General features: G+C 42.0%; 1 protein-coding gene across 4 annotated transcripts in view; it reads right to left on the bottom strand.

Moving 5' to 3' along the window:
* The window catches only part of SLF1 (SMC5-SMC6 complex localization factor 1), a 229,596-nt gene that overhangs the window by 31,917 nt on the left and 179,359 nt on the right, over positions 1-18,320 (bottom strand). For all 4 annotated transcript variants that reach the window (XM_030193392.1, XM_030193394.1, XM_030193395.1 and 1 more), the window contains one exon: positions 17,698-17,825. In XM_030193392.1, the coding sequence (XP_030049252.1) occupies positions 17,698-17,825 (128 nt within the window). The remainder of the gene's footprint in view (positions 1-17,697; positions 17,826-18,320) is intronic.

The following is an 18,320-nucleotide window of genomic DNA, read 5'->3' as shown; positions in this document are numbered from 1 at the left end:
ATAAAACCAATAACCAATCACAAGATCACAACCACAAATCAGACAGACTGCACAGATTATCAAACACAGCAAATTTATTTACGATACATACACCAAGATATCCATAGGATATATAAATCGATCGGCAGTCAACAAGTCAGATCTACTGAGAGACTGGATTGAAACGGAAAAACTAGGACTACTCATAACAGAAACATGGCTACACCTAGAAGATGACCCAATACTGCTGGACCTATGTCCACCAGGATACAAAACAATGCATATAAACGGAATCAAAAAGAAAGGAGGGGGAGTTGCAATAATATGCAAATCCACTCTATCATTGAGCCTGTCACTAAACATTTATCCTCGGTAATCGAAATCCTGTCATACAAAAATCACTGACACAATACTCACACACCAACTATGTATCATACTGTTCTATCGATCCTCAGGAATCTGGACAAACACCCAAGACGAGTTCATGGACTTTGAATCAAACATCTGCACAAACCAACATAATGTCCTACTAATGGGTGATATCAATCTGCACCTAGACAAACAGAATGACACTAACACCAAAACTCTAATGAACTTCCTAAAACACAACAGCACAGGGCACCTCATCCCAACACAAAAGGCCACCTATTGGACTTGCTAGCCCACAGGCTACCAATAAACAACAATCACACAATACAGAACCACAAATGGGAAGAAGTGCCATAGTCAGATCACAGCAAGCTCATCTTCACACTATATAGTAACATGGTAACATAGTAGATGATGGCAAAAAAAGACCTGCATGGTCCATCCAGTCTGCCCAACAAGATAACTCATATGTGCTAATTTTGTGTATACCCTACTTTGATTTGTACCTGTGTTCTTCAGGGCACAGACCGTATAAATGGAAAGCAAACAGAAAGAACAGAAAACCAGGACCACCACTCACAACCAGAGGGAAGATAGACAACCACACCTTCTGGATAACAGTGATGACTGAACATAGTAACTTAGAACCAAATGACATCCATTTCAGGAAGAACTGGGATGAAGCATGCGAAAAAAAAAACCACTGGACAAAATAGCACCACTTAGAAGAAAAACATGGGACCGGACGGGATCCATCCTAGGGCTGGGCAGACTTCTACGGTCTGTGCCCTGAAAATGGCAGGTACAAATCAAGGTCAGGTATACATATAAAGTAGCACATATGAGTTTATCTTGTTGGGCAGACTGGATGGACGGTACAGGTCTTTTTCTGCCGTCACCTACTATGTCACTATGTCTATGTAAGAAATAAAAAACATCCAAGACCCTGGTTCAATGGTGAGCTAATGCATATGAAAAAACTAGGCAGACTAGAAAGAAAATGGGCCCAAAACAAATCAGAAACAAAGACATACGGAGAAAAGCTATAAGAACGTACAAACACAACATAAAGAAAGCCAAAGCGGAATACTACAACACATACACGACTCCAGAACAGACTAATATGAGAAAAATATATTACAACTCATGAACAACCTACCGAAAACACAGGACATACTGGCATCAACTGAAACACCACCTACTGCACATGAGTTAGTTCACTACTTCGAAATAAAAAATAGCAAAGACTAGGTCTAACCTCGTGCTACCGCAAACATCCATCACTGACTTCCTACATGACTATGAAACAAACACCACCCAGACCATGGCAGACAGAATTTGGTCTGCATCTGAACCACCCAAAATGAGAACAGTAAAGGCACTACTGACAAAACATGCACATGCAAAATGTCTGCTAGACAAATGCCCCAACAATATGATAAAAAATCCATCAGATTGGGTCATCAAATGCATCACCAAACATATCACATACATGTTAGCAGAAGGACAATTCCCAAAAAACAAAGGCAAAATCATTCTGATGCCAATCCCCAAGAACACAACCAACAAAATCAGTGATCTCACAAATTACAGAACAGTGGCCTCAATACCTCTATTGACAAAAACGATGGAGGGATTGGTAACACAACAACTAATGGAATATCTAACAAAATTCTCAACCCTACATAAATCCCAATCAGGTTTCAGACCACAACACAGCACTGAAACGGTCCTAACCACTTTGTTAACGAAGTTCAGAAGCTTAATAAGTTAAGGTCAGAATATCCTATTAATACAATTAGACATCTCAAGTGTGTTCGATCTAGTAGATCACACAATACTGATGATGCTGCTTGATTACATGGGATTCAGCGGCAAAGTAACCACATGGTTCAACGGTTTCCTAAAAACCAGATCCTATATTATAAAGATGTCCAACCGACTATCAACATCCTGGATCTCAGAGTGTGAGGTACCACAGTGCTCTCCAATATCACCAACACAGTTCAATGTAGTTATGGCTCCACTCGGAAAAATCTGGAGACCATGGGATTTAACCCATTCATTTACACAGATGATGTCACCATTTACATACCTTTCAACAACAATATCACAGAAATAATGGACAAATTCAAAGAAGGTCTGGACCTTATGGAAAAATGGGCAGAAAGGGAAGAAACTTTCAAACTCAAATTAAACAGGGACAAAACCAAGTTCCTGGTACTGTCAAATCCACATAACCTCACAGGCCACCAAAATTTCACATTCAACCACCAAACATACCAAATTGAAAACCAATTAAAAATACTGGGAATCATTCTTGACAAACACCTAACACTAGACAGTCAAATATTAGCTGTAACCACAAAATGCTTCAGAACACAATTTTCCTAAACAATCATTTCGGACAATAGTACAATCGAAGATTGTACTAACATATACTGCATTGCAGCTAACATATACTGCAATGCAGTATATGTTAGCTGAAAGGAAAGCGCAGTAAAATCACTGCAAACTATCCAAAACACGGCGGCAAGACTAATTTTCAAGAAGTCGAAATATGAAAGAGCTACCTCACTACTCGAAATATAACACTGATTGCCAATCAAGGCAAGACTGATCTTCAAAGCAAAACCAGGCAAACAAGCACAGCGAAGGAGACAAAGAAGATGATGGCAAAAATGTCTAAAGGACTCAGAGAGTTTACATCAGAAGTTTATTTCACATAAAAGTACTGGACTTGACATGAATTGTGTTTCGGTCAGTGAGGCCTGCCTCAGGAGTCCCTAAGCAATACAAGATATATAAATGAATAATCATAAAATGGGGACACTGTTATAAAATGCACAGATTAAATGTGTTATAAACAAGTGAAACAAATAATAACAAATAAAAACAAATTATATAAATAACAACAATAACTAGCTTACTCATAAATACATTTGAAAACAATGCTAATGGTAAAAGCAACCTAATAATGCCAAGAATGACATTATGTTTATACTGGAGTCATATAAAATACAGTGTGTGGTAATTAATATAGGGCAAATATAGGAAACAAAACAAAACAAAAAGAGGCAGGAGAGGTTGTGTCTGATTGTGGGGGAAGCAGGAGAAGGGAGAAAGAAGATGGGGGGGGGGAGGGCGAGGCAAGGGAGGGCTGACGTATAAATTTGAAGGTTACCTGGACAATCTTCTATATACACTAAGTCCCGTTTCCAGGCGGGGGTCACGTGACCCATGCACCAGCGTCCTCCGACATCAAAGTTACCTGGACAATTTTCTTTATACACTAAGTCCCGTTTCCAGGCGGGGGTCATGTGACCCATGCACCAGCGTCCTCCGACATCAAAGTTACCTGGACAATCTTCTGTATACACTAAGTTCCGTTTCCGGGTGGGGTCACGTGAGGTTCCTCACTATTCTGCCAATAGGCAAACGGAAACCACAATTAACGAGCCGAAACACAAGACTGCCGGTAAGGAAATCTAGTTGGTTATTATCCACAGGCTGGCTAGTTATCACCCTTCTTTATTCTCTGGTATTGTACTGCAAGTTCCTCATGCCGCCTCACACTTCATTACCTCTAATATCGGAAACTTCACATATTCCAGTACAGTTGGGCTGGCGGCCAAGTTGAAAAATTTCCACTCTTGATAGGCCCTGTTTTTTAACATTTCTTCCGCCATCTAGAAAGACAGATCTAGGGGATATCCCCCTCTCTCTCTCCCTTTCATTAGCATTGGTAAACTGTCGGTCCTTGAAACGTAAGTATAGTTATATCATGGATCTCATACAAATTTATCAGCTTGATCTATTTGGTATAACAGAGACCTGGCTCCATCCTGGAGAAGAGTCCTATCTATCCCAGTGTAAGTTATGCATCTCGGGTTGGCTAGCAAGGAGGGGGGCTGGCATACATTTATGCTTTAAATCTTAAAGTTCAGGAGATTCCTGACCATGGTCTTCTTTATTCAGAACTTCTTTTACTAAAAAAATAAATACAGCTAACTCTACCTTTCATATGCTTCTCTTCTACTGTGCTCCTTCTACCACAGGAGAAGATTGGGAGAATATATATCAATCAATAGCAGATGCTGCTGTGAAATTTCCAAATCTCTTATTATGGGGAGATTTCAATATCCACTTAGATGACCAGTTAAACTCATGGTCTATGAGATTTTCTAAATTCTTACAAGACATCGGTATAACACAGTATGTAAAAGGATCCACCCATATAGCAGGTCATACCTTAGATTTAGTTATGACAAATACGCCAGATGAGTTGCAATGTACAAAGATAGAAACTGTACCAGTTTCTTGGTCAGACCACTTCTTCCTTCATTTTAAATTATTACTCTTAAGACCAGAACAGAGATCTACTCCATCTTATATTCAGACTAGGGGTCTGCGAAAGATAGATCCCTCTACCCTGCTCCCTTTGTCAGAAAATTTTCCATTAAACTTTTTTGATTCATCAGAGGAGCAGATTACTATTTGGAATCAGGTCCTTTCAGCAGCTCTAGACAACACTGCACCTATAAAAACACTTAAACTAAGGACGAAACATTCTCAGCTGTGGTACCACTCAGGCCTAAAATTATGTAAACAGCAGGTACGTAGAGCCGAACAATTATGGTGTAAGGCAAAGACAACAGAACAAAAAAATAAATGTAAGCAGTGTCAACAGTATTTTATAGCGCAGGTAAGGATAGCAAAAACCACCTATTTTTCCAAACAAATACAGGCTGCTGCAAACTCGTCTAAACAGTTGTTTCTTGTTATGAAACATCTAACAAAACCAGGAATAAGTACAGTGACACCATAAAGTCTGAAACTCTAGCAAAATTTTTTATTTCCAAAATTGATAAGTTAAGAGCTCATTATCTTAAGATAACAGATGCAGAAGAGATGTCCACTCCAACTTTGTCAGGATTATGGCACCTGAGATTCCATCCCTAACATCATTCCAAAAAATATCACATCTTTCACCCACCTACTGTTCACTAGATCTGATACCGTCAAATTGGCTAAAGTTTCCCTCTTTAGAACTACTAACCCATCTATACTCAATGATAACAAAAAGCCTTACAGATGGAGTAGTCCCAAAAGCTCTTAAAGAGGCCCTGGTAAAGCCAAGTCTTAAGAAATCTTCATTGGATCCATACTCCCCAAGTAACTATTGTCCGGTTTCAAATCTTCCATTCTTATCCAAAATATTAGAAACGGTTGTGCTTACACAGTTACAATCTTACGTAGAATCGAAAAACGTATTTCATCCGAGACAATCAGGTTTTAGGAAAGGTCATAGTACAGAGATGGTTCTGATTTTCCTTCTAAGTGAAGTACATTGTAGACTGGAACAAGGTTACATCGCATTGATTATCTCACTTGATCTGTCTGCGGTGTTTGATCTAATAGATCATGATCTACTACTCAATCGTTTGAAGGAAATTGGTATCTCGGGCACAATCTATAATTGGTTCTCATCTTTTCTCAGTAACCGTTCATTCAAAGTTGTTCAAAACCAATCTATTTCAAAATCTCACCTCATCTCCTGTGGGGTACCACAAGGATCAGTTTTATCACCAATATTGTTTAGTCTACATGTCAGTCCACTTTCGTTACTTATCTAGTCTCTGGGTATCAGCTAGTATTCATATGCTTATGACTTCCTTCTTATTCATTACGTGCAGCAGCTGAACATTGATTTGACACCAATTCAAAACTGCCTTGATGAGGTGGCCAGTTGGCTTACAAAGCACCATTTATGTATTTATTTGATACATCTTTATCCCACATTTTCCCACTAATTGCAGGCTCAATGTGGCTTACACTAATCTGTAGGAAGGCTACAGTGCATGAGGTACAATTATACAGTTGATAGTAATATCCTTTAAAACAACAATATATAAAAGATAATAAAGGTAATTAGTGTCCTTGAACCTTGTTAAGACTAAAAGTTGAACAGAATTCTGTTGAACCTGGAGAATAAGCTTTTTTAAACAGTACAGACTTCAATAGTTTTCTGAAACTTAGGTAGATCTTGGTAGATCTTACTGATTTGGGTAAGGCATTCCACAATTGTGTGCCTATAAAAGTAAAGTTGGAGGCATACATAGATTTGTACTTGAGACTATTACAATCTGGGTAGAGTAAATTCAAGTAGGATTGTGAGAGACTGGATCTATTTCTAGGTGGTAAATCAATCAGTTCAACCATATAGTCTGGAACTTCTCCGTAGACTATCCTGTGGATTAAGATGCAAACCTTGAAGGCCACTCGGTTCCTTAATTGGAAGCCAGTGCAGTATTTCATGAAGGGGCTTGGCGGGTTCGAATTTAGATTTGCCAAAGATCAGTCTTGCCATAGTGTTTGAGCAGTTTGTAATTTCTTGAGTAGATGTTCTTTGCAGCCTGCATATATAACGTTGCAGTAATCCATCTGTCTTAAAACCATAGATTGTATCAGATTGCAGAAGACATCATGGGGAAAAAAATGGTTTTATTCGCCTAAGTCTCCACATTGAATAAAACATTTTCTTTGTGGTGTTAGTTATCTGGGTCTCCAATGTTAAGTGACTATCAATTGTAATCCCTAGAAGTTTCAAACTGTCCAAAATAGGTAAAGAAAGGTTGGGAGTATTCAAAGTAGTGGGATTATATTTATTATGCTGGGATGATAAAACGAGGCAGTGAGTCTTTTCAGCATTCAACTTCAGATGGAATGAATTGGCCCATTCGTTCATAGTGTTCAGACCAAGAATGATAAGATTGGTGATTTCATCCAAGTTCTGTTTAAAAGGTATATATATTGTGACATCATCTGCGTATACAAATGGATTTAATCCTAATTTGAATAGGGCATTGGCCAATGGAGTTAACATTATGTTAAACAGTGTAGGGGAAAGTGGTGAACCTTGATGGACTCCACAAACTGCGTTCCATGAAGAGGATAAGGTTGAATTCAATTTCACTCGATAGGATCTGAATGAAAGAAAACCCTTGAACCATTCAAATACACTTCTACCAATCCCGATATTGTCCAAAAGATGTAATAAGATGTAATAATTTAGTACTAAATCCGGATAAGACAATAACATCTTGGATAACAGGTCATGGATCAATACCATCTTTAATACCTACTCTGCTTAGCATGCAGATACCTACGGTACAATCCTTTAAATATTTAGGTGTCATTATTGACTCTACATTATCCTTTAACGAACAAATGCCTCACAAAGGTCCTATATCAGAAGATATTGAACTACATCTGTATTGACTTGGGAACCTTCTCAACAAGTGCCAGACTTGTTGAGAAGTCTTTGTTATAATGGCTCTTCCAGTTCTCAGCTTGTGCTTGCAGTTCCTGGGACTGGAAGGTAATACTCTCCTGTGGATTCAGCAGAGGGCTGTGACCTGCAAGCTCTGACAATCCCCAGTGAGCCTTACTGGTTCAAATTCACACAACTAAACTTTAGTTTTCAGTTTTGGCCGAAACCAGGCGATAAAAGTTTGATTGCAGTTTCGCTTTTGGCAGAAAGTGGTTAATGTGAACACACGGAACCAGCAGTACAATGAAAAAGCTTGAGGACTATAACTCCTAGGGGAGGAGGGAAGGTATGTGGCAATATGTGTCTTGCTGACCTTGGAGAACACCTGCTACAACTTAGTAACTTCACTTTCTCCAAAGCAAAACATTTGTCACATATGGGAATTTTTAGCTACCAGGTTCACAGAAAACCAATAGTAGGGTCTTGCAACAGGCAAGAGCAAGAAAGAAACAAACAAACAATTAACCTAGAACTTATGTACATTCCTGTTGTGCATTTGTAGTCTGCAATAGAATAAAAATGGGCCTAGGATGGTGAAGTTGGATTCTAAATGCCAAGCAGAACTGCCTAACCGAACAGACTGTTGTGTTGGGAATTCAATGTGTAGACTGAAGACCAAATTGCAGCTTTGCAAATCTCATCAATCGAGGCTGACCTCAAATGGGCAACCAATGCAGCCATGGCTCTGACATTGTGAGCTGTGACATGACCCTCTAGAGCAGTGATGGCGAACCTTTTAGAGACTGAGTGCCCAAACAGCAACCCAAAATTGAATTATTTATCGCAAAGTGCCGGTACTCATTATGGGCGGGGTCACCACATGACTCCACCCCTATGATTGCCACACCCCTTACACCAGCCATGGCGCACATAAACAGACATCATTGAAAATATTATACTAGTATAGGAGAAAAAAAATAACATGATTTTCTTCCATTATAAATCATTTCTGTAAGCTGTTACAGCTCCAGTATACCCAGTGCAAAATAAGACAGCAGATGTAAATTCTCCAATTCGACATATTCCAAACACTAAAATGAAAATAAAATGATTTTTCCTACCTTTGTTGTCTGGTGATTTTGTTTTTCTATCCATATTGGTTCTAGTTGCTGATTCTGTTGCTCTCTATCTGTTCTCTTAACTCCGTTTCCAGAGCTTCCTTTCCATTGATTTCTTTACTTTTCTCCTTTCTTCTTCATTTCTTGCCCTCCATCCATGTCCAGCAACCATCCTCTCCCCTCCAGTCACAAATGTCCAGCAACCCTCCTCTCCCCTCCAGCCACAAATGTCCAGCCACCCTCCTCTCCCCCCTGCCCTCCCTCCCAGCACCTGGCAGCACCCAGCACCAGGCCTCCCTCCCACCCAGCACCCACCATCAGGTCTCCCTCCCACCCAGCACCCAACACCAGGCCTCCCTCCCACCCAGCCGCAGGCCTCCCTCCCACCCAACACCCACCATCAGGCCTCCCTCCCACCCAGCACCCAACACCAGGCCTCCCTCCCATCCAGCACCAGGAACCCCCCCCCTCCTCCTAAAATTTAAAAAGTGTACCTCCTCGGCTCGGAGTCGGGAGCAGAGCTTGAGAGACAGGGAAGGCCGAAGGCGCCTCGAGCGAAGCACATGCGCTTCGCTGCCGCTACGGACGCACGCCGCCTAAACCCCGACTCCGAGCCGAGGAGGTACGCTTTTTAAATTTTAGGAGGAGGGGGGTTCCTGGTGCTGGGAGGGAGGACGGGCGGCCTGTTGCTCGTTGGGTTGGAGGGAGGGCGGGAGGAAGGCCGAACTGGGAGGGAGAGTGGGCGGACCAGTGATGGCGACGGCACGCGTGCCAAGGGAGAGAGAGCTCTGCGTGCCCTCTCTGGCACGCGTGCCATAGGTTCGCCATCACTGCTCTAGAGTCAGCCCAGCATGGGTATAAGTATAGGAGATGCAATCTGCCAGCCAATTGGACATAGTGTGTTTGCTGAAGGCTGCCCTCATCCTGTTTGGATCAAAAGAAACAAAATGCTAGGTGGACTTTCATTAGCATTAGTCTGCACCAGATAGAAGGCTAAGGCTCGCTTGCAGTCCAAGGTGTATGGTGCACTTTTGCCAGGATAAGCGTGAGGTTTTGGAAAAAATGTTGGAAGAACAATTGCCTGATTAAGGTGGAAATCCAACACCACCTTTGAAAGGAACTTAGGATGTGTGCTAAGAACTACTCTGTTATGATGAAACTTTGTATGAGGTGGATCAGCTACTAGGGTCTGGAGCTCACTAAATCTGCGTGCTGAAGTGACAGCCACCAGGGACAAAACCTTACAGGACAAGCACTTCAGGTGACAAGTGTCTACTAACTAAAAAAGGAGCTTTCATCAGCTGGGTGAGGATGACATTGAGGTTCCATGACACAGTGGGAGGTTTGATTGGAGGGGGGGGGGGGGGGGTTGTTAGAAGCAAAACTCAGAACATGAGCTACTAGAGGTTGTACAGATATGGGCTTCCCTTCTACATGGTGATGGTAAGTGCCAACTGCACCGAGTTGAACCCCTTATGGAGTTGGTTTTGAGAACAGATTCAGAAAGGTGTAGAAAGTATATAAGCAGCAGGAAAAATGTTCTAAGGCCTTGCCCTCATATCAGACAGCAAACCTCATCTATTGAAACTGAATGAACTCTAAGTGGAATCTTTTCTTAAATGAGCAGGATGCGGAAGATATTTTCATGCAGCCAGAGGTATGTTAGCTCTACGTTCTAAACATCCAAGATGTGAGGGCTGGGATGCAAGAGACACCCTTCATTCTGAGTGTGTGTGTGTGTGGGGGGTGGAATCAGAAAGCAGTCCAGTGTCCGCGGGTCTCCTGAGTCTAATTCCAGTAGTAGAGGGAACCATATCTTTCTTGTCTAATAGGACACAATAAGGATCATGGTTCTTCAATCCTGCTTGAGTTTCAGCAAAGTCTTCCCCACAAAAGGTATTGGAGGATATGTATACAGAAGGCTCTTCCGTCAACAGAGGAGGAAGGCATCTGATGCTAGTCTGCTATGTGATTGCAGCCTGGAGCAGAACTGAGGAACCTTGTTGTTGAGGTGAGTGGCGAAGAGGTCCAGCAAGGGGGTTCCCCACTCTTAGAAGATCTGTTGAGCAACATCCACATTTCGAGTCCACTTGTTTGGTTGCATCACCCTGCTCAGTCTGTTTGCCAGGCTCTGATCACCATGTTATGACTGGAAGCCCAATGCCACACCCTGACCACCTCCAAACACAAGAGGTATGACAGCATGCCTCCCTCTTGTTGACATATAATACACCATAACCTGTCTGAATGAGAATAACTTTGTTCAGCAGTTGATCTCTGAAAGCCTTTAGAACGTTCCAAATGGCCCTCAGCTATAGGAGATTGATGAGAAGCTGACTCTGCTGAGCAGACAAATATATTTTTTCACTCAAAGAATAGTTAAGCTCTGGAACTCGCTGCTGGATTATGTGGTACCAGCAGTTACTGTATCTAGGTTTAAAAATAGGTTTGGACAAGTTTCTGGAGGAAATGTTCATACTCTGTTATTGAGATATACATAGGGGAAGCTTGCCCTGGGACTGGTAGCATGGAATGTTGCTACTAATTGGGTACTGCCAGGTACTTGTGACCTGGATTGGCCACTGCTGGAAGCAGGATACTGGGCTATGAACCAGTGGTCTGACCCTGTAAAGCTATTCTTATATGAAGCCTTACTACATGAGCTCTCCAGCCAAGATTGGATGCATCTGTTGTCAGTATCTTGTGCAGGGGAGAAATTTGGAAGGCTATTGTTAATCATGGAGGACACCAAAGGTATTAATTTGTGTGTAGCAGTAACTAACCAACATGGAGAAAAAGGGTCAACCAAACAGTGTGATTTCTTTTGGGATTTAAAAGACCTAGTAATTTCAGAAACAGATGGCATTATAAAACAAGACCCTGAATTGCCCTACCCTGCAGGAGTCACTCTTGTGATGAAGTGACAGAACCAATGTCCACTAGGTTCCCTGTGGTCAAACACTACTGTAAAGCTAAGGTCCACTTTTGAAGGATTACTTCACCCAACTGAAATCTGCTCGCTCTGAATTTTATTCAAAGCTAGTTTGTGAATCTCCTAATGGCCACCGACCAGGAGGGCAAGGACTCATCCAGCTCCTGAGTCCCTGCCCGAAAATTGAGATATATCCCAGCACAGAAGACACCTAAACACTAGCAGCAAAGATCCCAGGAAAGGAGGATGCCAAGCAGATGCCTGGGCATGTTGGCAGGCACACTGTGGACCGATTAAAAGCAAGAATAGAAATACATCCCTACAAGCCGGCTTCCTGTACCAAGCAGGCCGGCAGGAAGTAATCCAACACCAGCGCACTGGAATCCAAAGGAAGACAGTCTGAGAATCAAATCGACAGACACCAGACTGGGAACCAAAAAAGAAGCGTTGCCCACAACCCGGTCAGAGAAAGCACCCACCTTCACCCGTAACCGTAGAGAACCCGCAGCATCACAGCCAGATCGGCACCCCAGAGCCCAAATCAAAGAAGAGATTCTTGCTGATCCATGAGCACTCCAAATCCAAGATACCGGTGAACTGGTGCAGAGAGTCCCCCTACGCTGAACCTCACAGATCCTTGATTCCAGAACTGGGTCAGGCGGGGCACTGCCTGTGCAGAGAGCTGCACAAGCCACTCAGTGGAAGTGGCGTCTTACATTTTGGGTTGGAGCGCTGAGAGTTGGACCAGGCTAGGTTCCCCTCCAACGGGCCCATGATGTGACACACCATGAGCCCAAAAGTCAGGACAGTACCCTAGCAGAGAGCTGCATGATCTAGTCCGTGGTAGTGGCAACTTAGACCTAGGTCTGGGAGCAGTGCGGGTGACCAGGCTTGGTCCACCCTCCGGTAGGCCTAAGACTCAGCACTCCTTGGGAGCGGGAGCACCACAATGCTACTCCATACCTGACTGGAGCTGCACAACGCACCACAGAAGAATGGGGAAAAAGACCATGCGGACTGGAAGACCCAGTGCACTAACAACGCAGCCGATCCTGAAATTGGAGGATGGCCAATGTAATGCCGATTTTTAAAAAGGGTTCCAGAGGTGACGCTTGCAGTTAAAAGTTAAAAGTAGAAGTGGCAGAGAGACCTAAATGATGATTCCTCAGTAAACCAAATGAAACAGCAGAACCTGGAACAGTATTTTGCTATTGCAAACCTCATTACACAAACAGTGGATAATCTCATCTTAAATTTTGGTGTTCAGGGAATACAACTTATGAGAACAGTAGAGTTGCCTGTGCTTGTTGAACTGGTTACTAGTCTCCGACCAAACAGAACAGTGATGAGTTTGAAGCAAAGATGAAGCTAAACCTGGTTGCAATTCTTGTTGAACAGACATATGTCTCCATCACGACAGTCCACTGGATTGAGATTCTCCTTGTCTGGCCTTAGGATTGAAGAGTTACCATACATTTGACATTCTTGCATCAGATCTTGAAGATATTCAAACAGTTTGCCATTAGATGAAAAATAGGACAACAACAGACAAAGCCTTCTCTGTAACTGGACAGCATGACAATGATAACAGAGATGAAGTTAAAGATGTAAGTGATTAATTAGCACTATTACTAATGCAGATGATAATGACAACAATGATGATAAAGTATTCTTTGCTATAAGGAAGTCAAGTGTTTCAGACAGATTGCTTTCATCAATACCTGCAGACCAAGTTAAAAGGCTTCAGTAATATTGCTGCCTGGTCTAATCTGAAGGAATTTTTTTTATCAGACTGAACCATCCACTTCCTGCTAGTGCACTTGTTTAACACCTTTTTAGTTGTGGTGAATTAATGACTCACATGAGTGACAGTAATATATAATTCCCAACAATACCACTGGTAAATAAACAATCAAATACAACAAAACCTGGGTGTCAAGACGCTAAAAGGGCATAGCTAGAAAGCCTCTATGTTAATGTAAATAAAAATAAAAACTTTTTATATGAAAAGGAGAAATTCTCAAAGCAGTAACTCACCCAAGCAGAATGCCATCCACAGGTTAAAGGCTCTTTCTAGAGGGTGGATAAGTTTCTCAATAGCTTTATTCTGTGAAGCCATATGTTTGAATTGCCACAGTCTTTGTAAAAGTAGTGACACTGATTATATTACCTTTCCAGTTTTTTTTGTACATCACAATTTGTTTGGCATATTTATATGGATTGGGAGCACAGTGTATGATCATAAACAAACACAGGAGATATTCAATGATTGAGAAACTTATCCACCCTCTAGGAAAAGCCTTTAACCTATGGGTGGCATTCTACTTGGGTGAGTTATTGCTCTGAGAATTTCTCCTTTTCATACAAAAATTTTTTATTTACATTAACAATGGTGCTTTCTACCTATACCCTTTTAGCTTCTCAATAACCTGGTTTGTTGTATTTGATTCACATGAATGACAGTCATTTTCAAAATGCAGTTTTACTAAAAGCGAAGTAGATTAAATTGTGTTGGGATAAAAATGTTAACAATAGTTGCATTCACTGTAGTTACGGCATTTTTACTTAGGCAGTAACTATTTTACTTTCACTTAAATACATTTTTTAAAATGTGTTCTTAGTTGTACTTTTACTTAAGTATTAAAATATACATTTACTTTTACTTAAGTACTTTGAACAACACTGGCAGGGCCCCTGGGACTCTTAGAAAGAACGGGCCGAAGGGCGATACCTATACCTTTGAGGGTAGTAGGATCTCCTTTAGGCACCGCATGAAAACATCAGAAGTGAAGGCTGCAGAAGGAGTGGGCCAAGAAAGGGATTTCATAGTATCAGTTCTTTTTTGATGAGATCAGCAACTTTATCCACTTCGTCCCCCTAAAGACTGTCACCTTGGTAAAGGATATCTGCCAGTTTTTTTTTTGTTTTTTTTCTGAATTTCAACCATACAATCACAGAAATATAAATTGTTGATATGAGAAATAAGAATCACTACTATTACTACTACAAATCATTTCTATAGCGCTACCAGTCGTACGCAGCGCTTTACAATTGAACATGAAGAAGAGACAGTCCCTGCTCTAGAGAGCTTACAATCTAATTCAGGACAGACAGACAGGACAAATAAGGGATAATACTGCTATGTCTGCCAGTTTTTCCTGAAGTGCTGGTTCTAGGTTTGAAACATGCAGCCAGATGAGTCTGCGCATGCCAGTACCTAAAGCAGAAACCCTGGATGCCACATCAAAAATGTAAGTTGCTGGGCTATGTGCTTTTGACATTCATTCGACTTGGCTATTAGCTGGCAGTGTTCTGTGGCTTTCTCTGGAAGCAGTGTGCCTGCAAACTCCGCCATACTGTGAACCAAATTCTTCAACTAGAGGCACATGCAGAGCTAGTAGGACTGGACGGAGGTAAGCGTCAAGTCCTGAAAAACTTTCTTTCCAAAAAGACTCCAGAGTTTGAACATTCCTACCTGGGGGTACCAAGGCATAGATCCTCGAAGTTCTGGCCCTTTTGAGGGTGGATTTGACCACCAGAGAATGGTGGGGAAGCTGCGATTTCTCAAATCTGGAAGCCTCCTGGTCTCTATACATAGTCCCCACCTTCTTTGGTATAGGCTGTACAGTGAGAGGGGTCCCTCAATTCTTCACCTGTGCTGTCTTAAAAATGCTATGCATGGGCTATGTCACAGAATTCTTGGGGGTGGGAGGAGGCAGTCAAAATCAAGGACATTCCACATCTCGGCCCTGGGCTCTTCCTCGACCTCCAAATTAAATGGGATGGTCTGAGTCATCTCCTTCAGGAAGTTGATAAAGGAGAACTCCTCTGGAAGTGACTCTCTTTTTCTGGGGCAGAGAGGTGTCTGACGGCAGTCCAAGGGATCCCTCCTCTGAGAGTTCCTCTGGTTCTACCTCATTCCCAGGAGCAGTCTGTATCAGACTCAGAGAAGTATTCTTCATGAGATGTCCGAGTCTGTGCCTGCCTTGAACCACTGGACACATGAAAAGGCTCTGGGTGAGAGTACGTAGATATGGGTCCCTCTTCTGGACTCCAGGGTCACTTCCTCCCCCAATGGGCTGGAAAGTCTATGACAGCTCTGAAGCCTAACAGGGAACTGGTGTCAACTAACACCTGACAGAACAGCTTGGGTCTCCAAAATGAGTTGGGGCAGTACCAGGGCTGACACCATTCCATCAGTACTGGGCTGGCAGTAGAGGGCTGACACTCATTCACATACCATGTAAAATGAGTTTATCTTGTTGGGCAGACTGGATGGACCGTACAGGTCTTTTTCTGCCGTCATTTACTATGTTACCAACACCCTTGATGTCTTGGCATCGTACCAAGCTAGGATGCACTCCAGATCCTCTTGTAAGATGACCCAGAACCACAAAGAGAACAGGCATTGGTAAAGGTGGGGCTGGTGTTGGCATGGGGACAGTCTGCAAAGATGAAGAAGCTGCATCGGAGGCAGGGTCCAGGCTTTGGGGAGTCTGGCACATTGGCACCACTTCCACAGAGGATGAGAAGCCCCTCTCAGTGCTGACGCTTCTTGGGTACTGTTAATGCCAGTACTATTGGGGTAAAGGATAATGATCACACCACCACAGTAAAAATGCACTAATGCACTCTGGATTTATTAAGGTTATTATAACACATCTCCAAATAAGCGATTTGAGTTCTACCTCTCATCTATATACGGCAACATAACAAGGACTTTATTTATAGAAAAAAAATAAGAACTATGAACAAATGAACAACATATAAAAGAAACAGTTCTTTCACAAATGCTAGAAAGCTCCCCAAATATAAAATGGATTACCTGTTTTCCATGTGAGTGTGTACCAGGCCCGACTAGCAAGATCAGGGATGTAGCCATAGGCGCAATACAGATACACTCTTTTTGGGGTATCTGACATTTAGTATAAATTCTGGAAGAAGCAGGTCCCAAACAAGACCAACACTGGTGAGGGAAGTGTCAGGTGTGAATATATTCTCCTTATCCTTAAGCACATAACACGACACTGTGATGCTTTGTACTTTACTTCATTCCTAATCATATATTCATCATATTGAATCACAAAATTGAAAGGGGGGGGGGGCGAAGGCAAAATTTTACCACTTTACATTTCACAGCTGTCCCTTACTTTTTTACCTTGAACTACTGAATCAAAACCCATCAGATAAGTAAGGGTAGCCCAACACATGAGTGGAAACAAATTCTTGTCCCCTACTCCTCTGCCTTTATCCTCTACTCTTCCTCTGACAACCTTCTCTCCATACCTCCCCCGTCTGTTCTTCGCCTGTCCCTCACCCGGGAGAGACTGTGTTCAGCCAGCTTGATCCCAAACTCTGGAATTCCCTCCCTTCTTCTCTTAAATCTCCTGTCACCTCCAAGCCTTCAAAGCTATGCTTAAGATCTTTATCTCCTCATCCTCCTTTCTCTTGTCTGCCTAGACCTCCCTTGCCCTGCTGACCCGCCTCCATTTTTCCCTGTCCATTGTCCCTTCTGCCTACCATTCCCATGTCTGCTGTCTTCCATCTACAGTCCCCACCATCAGCTGCCTTTAACTTTTATAGTTGTAAACCACTTAGCTGCCTGTACTGGCTCTATTTGCAGTATATCAAAACCTTGCAAATATATAAACAAACATACATACACATACATTAAAGAAAGCTACATACCATTCAAGATAATATGATACCCCAAAGAACCATAACGGAATACAATACCTTTAACAACAACCCATCACTGGCAGCAGGCCAATAATTTAAGAGTATTGGCCCTGCCACCTTTTGGGCATGTCAGTTCTGGCATTGCAGGGGCTGCAAGATCCGGCCATCTTGGACAAAAGCACTCTCCAAAGCTTGACTGATAGGATACAGTAGGAGCTCTTGATAGAGCAGAGAGTAGGAAGGAGCAGAATGCCAACATATCAGTAGAATAAATGTGCTAAACTGGAAAATACTGATTGAAAACATATCATATTCTTAACCTAAACTAATCTCTGTGCTGAGAATACCTTTCATGTTATGCTTGCAAAAGTGCCTCTCTTGTTTTGGCAGGGAGCTTTCTTTGGAATCTGTCTGTTCTTCCAGTTTTGTTCTTAACTTCGTTGATAACGGTGTGCAGCTATCAAGGTTTAGTTCACTAGAAAAAAAACAATGCTGAAGGTTTTTTTTCCTTTTAACACTCAGAGAAGGGATAAATAACCAGACATGAACACATTGGTGCAAATTCTAGAGGTAAGGTTAACACCAATAATCAAGGAAAAATTAAGCATGGAGAGTTGTTCCTGTTTTTGCTATGTGCAATTTATCAACTCAAAATAATGCACATAGAGGCATATTTTCAAAGCACTTTGGGAGGCTAAGTTCCATAGGTTTCTATGGAACTTTGGGAGGCTAAGTGCTTTGAAAATATGCCTGATAGTGTTAAATATCCAAAACAAAACATATTGTTCAGTCTCCTGCCCTCTCTCCACCACAGAACCACCTCTGCAATCCAGGTACAAATATGTGCATTATTCTTTAATTGCGGAGAGGTTGGGCAATTTTAAAAGTATCTCCATAGGTAAAATGCCTTCTTTTTAAACCTGTGAAAAAGGGCTTAGGATACTGTCCTCTCCATACATATTTGCATATA

This window comes from Microcaecilia unicolor, chromosome 2, assembly GCF_901765095.1.
Source record: "Microcaecilia unicolor chromosome 2, aMicUni1.1, whole genome shotgun sequence".
Lineage (NCBI taxonomy): Eukaryota > Metazoa > Chordata > Amphibia > Gymnophiona > Siphonopidae > Microcaecilia > Microcaecilia unicolor.
Note: the sequence above shows the minus strand (reverse complement) of the source record. Positions and strands in the feature narration are given on the sequence as shown.